General features: G+C 41.2%; 1 protein-coding gene across 1 annotated transcript; it reads left to right on the top strand.

Moving 5' to 3' along the window:
• Positions 1–4,991: 4,991 nt before the first annotated feature.
• Positions 4,992–9,982, top strand: LOC130164923 (zinc finger protein basonuclin-2). The gene is made up of 7 exons (XM_056369920.1): positions 4,992–5,001; positions 5,891–6,060; positions 6,148–6,213; positions 6,596–7,009; positions 7,447–7,645; positions 7,970–8,026; positions 8,906–9,982. Exons 1-7 carry the CDS (start codon positions 4,992–4,994, stop codon positions 9,673–9,675), a joined length of 1,686 nt encoding a protein of 561 aa, XP_056225895.1. The 3' UTR covers positions 9,676–9,982.
• Positions 9,983–10,136: the final 154 nt, after the last annotated feature.

The raw sequence follows: 10,136 nt of genomic DNA, 5'->3' as shown, positions 1-10,136 counted from the left end.
AGCCTTTGGAAAAAAAATAAACATAAAAAAACGAAAGTGAAAAGAAAACAATGAATTAAAAAGCGTCAGTGTCCTGTTTTTGTTCTGGATCTCCCTTATGAATATTCTCTGCCGTTTTATTTCAAAAACTTCATGTTTCATCTCGGCGAGTCCTTGTTCCTCCCTGCCTGCTGTCCTACTTGTACCTGCGACAACACACACACACACACACACACATTTAAACACACACTTAAAACACACACGCTCTCCAACAGTGACTGCACCGGTGCCAAGTTGGACCGGCTACAAAGAGAAACCTTGGTGTAATGACACAGATATAAAGGGGGGAGGGATCTCACACACATGCAGAGGGGTGGGATAAGGGACTGGAGAGACGGGGGGGGGGGGGGGGGGGGGGGGAGAAGAAAGAGAGGACACACACACACACACTAACTCAGAAAGTCAAACCATATGTGAGGGGACACACACACACACACACACACAGAAGAGCTGTTAAATACATAATGTTCACCACACGGAGACTTTAGTGTCATGTAAAATTCACCTCCTGCAGCCGACGTTTGTGGCGACAAATGACAGAAAAGTGACGGGGGGGGGGGGGACGCTAGTTTTTAAAGGACCATGCTGCAAGTTTTTCATGTTTCCGCCCATAAATACTTGACAGACCCTGTGAACCTAATCGTGTTGTAAAGGGGTTGAAAAGAACTCGTGTTGGTGTTTATCCTTCATAAACTTCATAATTATACACTGAAATATCTCATTTACAGACACTTTGCTCCTGTCAACTGCTTCCTGTTTGCTTTAAATCTCCTTGAGATGTATATATATATATATATATATATATATATATATATAGGTCGACAGGTACGAAGGACCCTCACATCACTATAACCACTCCGGCTTTAGACTGGTCTCGGACCACCTACCCAATTAACATACAGACAGAAATAAACTAATAAATAAATGTGGAATAACATTAATAAACCTTCAAATGAATAAATGTATAAATACAAAAATTACATTTTTCATTACCAAAATGTTTTCACTTTTGATTTTTTTTTGTCCTTCACAGACCTGAGACAGGGGTGACTCTTCACCTTTAAGCTCCACGGTGGCCTGAAGCTCCAGGACACGTCTGAGTGGAGGGAGCTGAGGATGGGAGTTCACTTGTTCTCTAGTGATGGAGTCTGACGGGACGAGATGTTTTTGTTGATTTGATTGATTGATTGATTGATTGATAATTCCTGAACACTTTGTGTAAACATGATCAGCTGAAGAAAAATTTAAAAAATCTCCCGTCAGAAAAGAGAGACGTGAATCTGGAAGAAACAACGACTTCACAGTTTTTCCTCCCTGGAGCTGAAATAACCTGAAAAGTTTCTTATATTGTTGATACGAGGTACACACACACACACACACACACAAACACACACACACACACACACACAGACACACACACACACACACACACACACACACACACACACAGTGAAGGTAGGGCTGTTGGACAGACTGTGTGTCTGCTGGGAGCTGGTGGACCTCTTTCCTGTTTTGATGTCGTACTAATTAGAATATCAGACGATAACACTCAGTGTGTGTGTGTGTGTGTGTGTGTGTGTGTGTGTGTGTGATCAACGCCGTTCGTTGACACACTTACTTACCAGAACCTCTCAGAGGGGTCGTATTTGAAACGCAGCAGCAGCACCACCTCCTCGCTGTCCTGAGAGTGTGTGTGTGTGTGTGTGTGTGTGTGTGTGTGGGTGTGTGTGTGTGTGTGTGTGTGTGTGTCCTGGTCCTGTATTCTTGGCTAGGTATTCTTCTCTAAACTCACTGAACCAGGTCACACTGTTTGTTCAACACCAAAAAAACAACAAAGTCAAACAGCAGCAGAAGAAACTCGGCGCCATGGTAACGCTGCAGAAAACTTCACTTCTGTGTTTAACGTGAAATAATGCGACAAGACAAAAACAACACAAAGAAACAAATTCAACAAATTCATGAGAAAAGAAGCCAAATATCTTCATCTATTTCCACTATTATGTCCATAGAATTTTTGATTTTCATTTTGGATTCTCAGATTTTGTTCGGCTGCTGCTGCTGCTGAGATTCCTGCTTTTACTTTACTTTCATGCAGTTTTCTTCTTTTTTCCAGTTAAAATCTGTTGAAGTTGTGACGTGGAAACTTGATGAAGGCGCACAGACATTTGGGTGTTTTTTTTATAATTGATTTAACCTTGTGTTGTTCTGTTGTATCTGTTTAATCAGTGTGTGTGGCGGCAGGCCAGGTGCCCTACTGTCACCCTGATTCAATCTGACCCTCGGGGGGGGAACCCTCCTCCCAGAGGGAAGCTGTTTCCCAGGGGACACAGGGGCTGACGGACACACCAAGGACAGCTGTTTTATTCATTTATTTATTTATATATTTTCATCCTCGAGCTCTGAGTTGAGAAAAAACGTTTCTTTCATTTTCTTATCGATTAAATTTGTGGGTTTTTTTCCAATCGAATGTTTTTTTGTTTTTAAATTGTGAGACATTAAATGCAACATGTTGGTGTCACAGCATTTTACCAGTGGTCGACTGTAACTAAGTACATTTACTCAAGTACAGTTTTGAAGTACTTGTATTTTACTTTGTACTTTGTGCTACTTATACTTCTACTCCACAGCGTTACAGGGGAAAATAAAGTACTTTTTACTGTTTACTACTTATATTTGATACTTTTAGTTACTTGCTGCTTTTCAGATTGATATTTTACATCAAGAAAAACCATATAAAATACAACATATTGTTGAAGATGAAACCATGAGGTGTTTGGCTGCATCAGTGTATTTGTCTCCTCGTCATGTTTCAGGTGTTTGAGTCGATTTCTGTTCCACTAAAAAAACATTTTCCCCTCTGACCTTCTGAAAAAGCTTCATTCAGTAACTCTTTATAGGTGAAACTGAATATTTCACGGATGAAAAAGTCTAAAAACTGATTTAGATTCAGCAGAACTTTTTTCCTCTCTCATTAATCATCTCAGGTTGGGAACGGCTGAGCCTCCAACAGTAAAATACTTGTAACGACGTATTTTCACACTGGGACACTGGTACTTTCAGGAGCTGAGTACTTCCTCCATCACTGTATTTCACACATGGGAAAGTGCAGCGGTCAGTTTGTCCGAGGAGCGAATGAGAAATAAGATCGTAGCAAATCCGATGTGCTGATGTTTCCACATTCATCATATTTGTCACTGTGTGTTGCTCTTTAATATTTCCCTCTTCTTCCTCCCTCTGCCATTGATCTGTGGCTGATCCAGGACCTGACCTCATGTTGTTGTTCACACCATCATCATCATCACCATCATCATCATCATCATCATCATCATCGTCATCACCTTCTGTGGGACTGGAGACAAAAGAATGAAAGAAGAAAAAGGAGGGAAGAAGCTGAACACACACGTTCATCCATCTTCATCCAATCACACTGGTTCGGTCGGAGGGAGGAGTCGGAGGACGGAGAGACTTGAAAAGAAAAGAAGAATCACTGTATATATACGGTGTTTATATCACAGAGAGACGGAGAGAAAAGTAGAGATTTGTGGAGGGAAATGTGATTTTTCTGAAGAAACGTTGAGGAACAAACAACTAAGATCAAAGAAATAAATCCAAGAAAATATCTTTAGATCGAGAAACATTTTGAAGGAGAACGAACTGAGAAGAGGAAGATAATTTTTTTCCATCAGTGGTGAATTAACAACAAACAGATAGGTGAGTATTTTTTATTTATTTGAATCACATGAGTATGATAATAAAAGTTAATAAAGCTGTGTTCGGTTAAAATATTAATATTCATATTACCAATTCTGTAGAAACACTAAGTTATTTTTGTTGCACAACATTGTTAGTTTACTGTTTCATTTTAAATTAAATGTTTTTATTTCACTCATTCTTCACATAAAAAATGAAATGAAAAAAACAATATTCAGTATATATAAGATGTCATATATGAATGTCAAATATAATAATAAATGTAACTATATTAAAATGTAACAGTAGCATAGTAGGATTGTAGGAAGTATAGATTGTAATATTATGAAATCTACTCAAGAATAATAATAATAATAATAATTTTACTTATGAGTAAATCACGAACAATTCAAATTAATACAGAAATATAGAAACGATAAAGCTCATAGTTTATAGTAACTAATGTTTCAGTTTCAATATTAAATCATAAATCCATTGGCTTTTATTCATCAGTGAAACAAGTGAAGAAAAAAGTCTCAGATTATTAAAAAAAAACTTTTATCACAAAGATTAATATAAATTGAACATAATCTGCAGAACTGTCCAATCAGAGGCAGGTTTTATTTGATTGACCAATCAGGTGGTTGAGTTGATGTTTCTGTTGTGACTGCAGGACTGAGGATGACTCCAGACACTGAGGAGGTACAGACCTGTGTGTGTGTGTGTGTGTGTGTGTGTGTGTGTGTGTGTGTGTATGTGTGTGTGTGTGTGTGTGTGTGTGTGTGTGTGTGTGTGTGTGTGTGTGTGTGTGTGTATATACATTTGTGTATTTTGTGTATTTGTATCCTATCATTATTTGTTATTTACAAATAATACAAAAAAAATATATATAAAAATTACAAATAAACAATATAATACAATAAATGCTCTTATGTTCGTCCGGCTGTCAAACAGCAACATACAAAGAATATTTATGTGCTGTTCTGTTCACCAGTCTATCAGGTGTACAGCGTCCAGCTGCAGCTGTGTGTGTTTCAAACCAGGAAGTGCCAAAGTCAGATCATGTGATCGCTGTGGACATGGCTGGGTGGCACACGGTAAGACACACACACACACACACACACACACACACACACACACACACACACACACATAATGGTATTATTACTAGTGGGCCTGATGGTTTAAAGATAAGTTGTTGTCTTTTCTGTCACAATTTAGATGTTCAACCAGGTTTGTGTTGCCACAGTAAAATGGGAAAGATGCAGAACAGTTTGAATAGCTGCGGTTTTTTATTAAAAATAGATGAAACGTTATTAAGCCCCATCTATATATAATATATTACAGTTTTTAAGAAAAAACTATGAAATCATTTAGTAGGTAAGTGAAAACTAGTTCATGTCAATATCCATCAGTTTCCTTTAAAGACTTCCGTAGCTCCAATAAGATAAAGTGTGAACATATATACAATATTCCTCTGAGTTTATAAAATGCAAAACTTTATCATAAAATTAAATATTTACAATAAAGACACAATAAATATAAAATAATAAGGTTTGTGTCCCCACCATGTCCGTGTTCCACCAGGTTAATGTTGCCACAGTTGATATTCACTGAGGCCCTGAGCTCCTCTTCTACTTTCTGGTTCCTACAAAATAAACACCTTCTTGACAAAAACCTCGACTCCTGTTCTTCTGGAGACTCTGAGGGTTCGTGCCACAGAGAAATTCAGCAGTTTGACTTTACCCTCACAAACACGGTGCAGATGTGTGCAGTCGCTACGGTGACATATAGTCAGGTGTCGCTGTCATCACATCACAGAGAGCATCTGGAGAGAGCATCTGCACACACACACACACACACACACACACACACACACACACACTGGTTAGGTGGCGTTTATAATAGACGGTAAACACACATCTGTTGCTCTGACACACAGGTGTGTCAAACCTTTGTGATCCACGTTGTGACCACTGACCTGCGTCACCTCCTCTGTTTCATCAGATAACTTTCATGTTGCACTATAAATAACAATTTTTCAATTATATATTATGTTATATGTTTTATTGTGTCTTTATTGTATATATTAAATTTTTTGATAAAGTGTTTTTTGATAAATGATGTCACTGTAATTCATTGGCCTCTTTTTGCTCTTCAGCCTTGGAGAAGCTCCAGGCCCAGCCTTCCTCCAGCTGTGGCCCAGTGGAGGTGGCCCTGCCTGGGCTGGTGTTCGACCTGAGCTCGCTGGTTCTGTACGGAGCTGAAGCCGTTCCCGTGCGGCTGAAGATACTGTTGGACCGACTCTACAGCATCCTGACTCCAGAGCAGGTACACCCAGCTGTCCGGTGGGAATGCAGTGGATCAATACGTCACTCTTAATGTGTAAGAGTTTACTTTTTTTTTTGTCTTTTTCAGGTTGGCCACATTCTCCACACACTGGGCTGGAGTTTGGGAGATTATGTTAGAGGATACATGCTGCAGGTAAACATGGATACATGTTATTTATAATGCAATGACTGATGTTAAAAATAAGCTTTATAGATACTGAGTGTAGGATTAACAACTGAATCTCATATATTGGAGGTTGACCTTTAGCTGCACTGATTCTTATGAGATGTTCTGATGTAATTCTACACCAATAAGCACCAGTATATACGTTATAGTTCTTTTATTGATATCTTTTTAAGACAAGAAAAAACTGCTTCAGCTTGAGGCATGAGAACTAAAATTGAATAAAGGCCGAATGGTAAACTTGCAATCTTGCATATTGATCAAAATCAGTGCTTGCTAAATAGTTTTGCAATTAAACAAACTGACCTTTTCTAATGTTAAAATGGGGGTTAATGCTTTTCCTTCTCTCCAGTATCCCGGTGGGAAAGTGTTGGATCGCTGGATGATGGTGACTCCTGAAGAAGAGCTGCTCATCCTCAAACAGTTCCTTCGTTTTGGTGAAACTCGCCCTATCGTTGAGTTAATGACGCTTCAGTGCCTGGCAGCTGTCAGTTACCTCTCTGACCCAGAGCTAAAGCCCGCCTCCAAGAGCTGCCAGTCAAACATCAGCACATTCATCGAGCACAACGGAGGAACATCGGGGACGGACAGGAAATCAATGGGAGATTCCTGTTTGGTGGCCGGCGTCTGCCGTTTTGAGAAAGGCAGTCTGGCTGACCACAACGACACTGTCCACCATTTTGAAAACTTTCCGAGTGGACTGTCTTTGCTTCTGCCTTTCCATTTTCCAAGCTCTGCCTTCCAGTGTTTGGTTTCTCCCACAAAGGTCATTGGACATTGAATTACAACATCCTGCCATCTACAGCAACTGTGCAGATGTTTTAGGAAGTGTGGATGCTTTCTAAAGTAATGCCATAAATAGCTTTTATTTTTCAATAAACCCTGTATATAATGTGTTTGGTAGGACAATATTCGGCATTTGGTCAATATTTGGTTTGACCACCATTTGCCTTCGTAGCAGCAGCAGCACTCCTCAGTAAACTTTTTTAAGCTCATTTTTTCAAGGTACTTCCAAGCATCTTGCAGTGTCTTCTGTCTCCTCATATACTCATCTGTTGCAGATGGATAAGAGTCTAAACATCTAAATTTCCCCAAAACCTTTGCACGGTTTAGTATATTAAAAGGTTCTTCAAGTTTTTGATGCACATCATTTTGTTTTCTCCACTGACTTTGACCCCCTCCCCCCTGTTTTTCTTGAATCAGGATCCTCCCTTGAAGCTAACACAATGTCTACAGAAGCCCAACGGGACCAAACTGGCTGAGAGACACAGGCAGGACAGAGGAAAGAGAACGCAAGAGAATCCAATCCAATCCAAAGGTGAACTGGCTTTAAAAATCAAAGCGGACCCTGACAAGCCAAACCCGGCCCGGTCGCTGTGGCGTCTGAACCCTTGTATCCACGGCAACCAAGAGCTTGACCTTCACAGGGGCATGGCCAAACAGGAGAACATCTCATCACTCTCTCCCTCTTTAAACTCTTCATTTATCCCTATGTCTTCCTCACTCCATCCATCGATTTCCTCCTCTTCTCCACCAAAGATTTACCCGAAGTTTCAGGGCTCCTCTCCCTCCTCTTTTCATCCTCTCCCATCCTTCTCCTCCTCCTTCCTCTGTCCTGTTCCTGCCTCCTCATTTTCTTCTTCCCTCCATCCTCTTCCATCCTCGTCTTCCTCCCTCCATCCTATCCCACCTACACCCTGCTCCCTGCCTTCTCCTTGTCCCTCAGGAGGTCGTAAGGGGAGGGTCTGCTGTGGCGTTTGTGGAAAAAGCTTCTATGACAAAGGTATGAATGTGATGGGTTTAATTCAAGGTGTTCTGCTGGTCTTTCGGCCTTGGGTGCCGTAAGAGTCAATATGAGATCCTCCACTGATCTTCAGTCTAGAAATCCACACAGTTATATTACAGGTCAGCTACTGATCTTGGATCATTGAGTATGACAGGGCTTCGAGATCCTGTGGTGGTCTGATACCTCAGGTTCCACAGTGTTGAGGTGGAGGTACTCTTCTGATGTTGTAGCTTGGGCTTTCTCAGGGGTTCAGTTCAAAATCTTCTACTTATATTTTGTCTTGGGGTTCCACAGGGTTCAGTTGGAGGTCCTCTTCTGTTCCAGTGGCTTGGGCTTTCCTGTCAAAGTCTTCCTCTAATCTTGTGTCCTTGGGTTCTACAGTGTTTAATTCCAGGCCTGGAATTAGAGGTCCTCCGCTGGTCTTGTTGTGTTAATTTGAAGAAAATTGAGATCCCATCCTTTTGTATAAATGTGCCAGTTGTTTTGTATGTACCTGTTGTAGTTCATGACAAAAAACAAAAACAAAAGGATACTCTCAACTTTAGAAAGAGATTAAATAGATATGATAGAAGAAAAATATGCTATGAAATGTGTTAGAAAATTACCTCAAGGTCCTCGGTTGATCTTATGTCTTGGAGCTCCAGCAGGTTTATTTTGCGACTTTCCACCATATTTCCCTGCTGATGAATGTTGTCCCAGTTTCTCTCAATGAGGAAACGCTGATGTGTTTGTCAGACAGGAATCTCTTCTGTCATTGTCATGAGTTATGTGGTTAGATTTAATCTTCGGGGGAAATTTCTAGCTCTGAAATAGCTGCTGTGGGATGTTGGGTCTGTTAGCACCAACTTATCAAGAACATCTTCCTTGTTTGTGCAGGAACACTGAAGATCCACTACAATGCTGTCCATTTGAAGATCAAACATCGCTGCACAGTGGTGGGCTGCACCATGGTCTTCAGCTCGCTGCGAAGCCGAAACCGTCACAGCGCCAACCCAAACCCACGGCTACACACCAGCGGCAGCAGAGACGCACATACCCATAGAAACACACACTCTGAGACACACAAAAGGGAACAAGAGACCAGCAACATACTTCAGCAACAGGATGATGATGCATACAAATTAGCACACATACACACCCTTAGAAAGGGGTTGAACAGTCATACAAACCCCCACCATGGCAGCCCACACAGCCCTTCCCCTCAAGTTGACTCCCCTCCTCCCTCTCCTCACCCTCTAGTCCTGAACACCAAGCAGAATGACTCCGCCTACAGATCTGACCTGCACCCCCAGGTACCGCCGCATCCTCCTCCTCCCCTCCACCTAGCTCACAGAACAGTGGGCTCACCTCCCTCCCTCATCCCCCTGGTTGTTCCTGCGGCAGGTCAAACTGAACATTGTCGACCCTTGCTCAGCCTCAACAACAACCACACTGCACCTGCTCCCCTTCCTGACCACTGCCCCGTCACCATGGCAAGCCGCAACAGTCAGTATGGTTGCAATGAAGGAAGACGAGGAGAGCTGACCAATCAGCAGCGGCAGTGGGAGTCAGGTGACCACTTGCCAAAGAAGAAGCCCAGAAAGTCCAGCATGCCAGTGAAAATAGAAAGAGAGCTTGAGGGGAGGAGTGACGAGGATGAGTGTTAAAGGTCTGCAGTGTTTTCTAGTAGCTAAACATGCCAGTTACAGAGATATGATTAAATTTCAACAACATCTACCCCCCCAGGCACAGCTTGACAAGTTTTGTCTTAAAACAGCCACTGTAAAGAGGATAGCCCTTTTTAATTTAGGTGACTGCCCCTCTGTTCTCCCCACTCCCAGAAAACATTTTATATGTTTGCATTCTTTAAAGAAAACAATGTATAATTTGTATATTCTGTCCCTGCTCACATACCATTGCTTTTTCTCTGCCATGATAAATCTGTAGTCAGCAGCATGATGCTCTGTGCAGGGGGCTCCCCCCTGCGTTTGTTGTGTGTTATTGCAAATATGACTGGAATAAAAACTAAAACTGTTTAGCTAATTGTTCTGAACTCTTACTTAAATGGAATTTTAACTGCAGGTGTATTTTTACATTTGGACAGTGATCCTTTTATTATATATATATA

This window comes from Seriola aureovittata, chromosome 23 (genome assembly GCF_021018895.1).
Source record: "Seriola aureovittata isolate HTS-2021-v1 ecotype China chromosome 23, ASM2101889v1, whole genome shotgun sequence".
NCBI lineage: Eukaryota > Metazoa > Chordata > Actinopteri > Carangiformes > Carangidae > Seriola > Seriola aureovittata.
The sequence above is the reverse complement of the archived record's forward strand: the minus strand, read 5'-3'. Positions and strand labels throughout refer to the sequence as shown.

Excerpts from the sequence above, each read along its gene's own strand:
- LOC130164923 (XM_056369920.1), top strand. Across the intron at positions 7,010-7,446 it reads GTTTGGTTTCTCCCACAAAG|GATCCTCCCTTGAAGCTAAC; the intron begins GTCATTGGACAT and ends TTCTTGAATCAG. Across the intron at positions 8,027-8,905 it reads AAAAAGCTTCTATGACAAAG|GAACACTGAAGATCCACTAC; the intron begins GTATGAATGTGA and ends TTGTTTGTGCAG.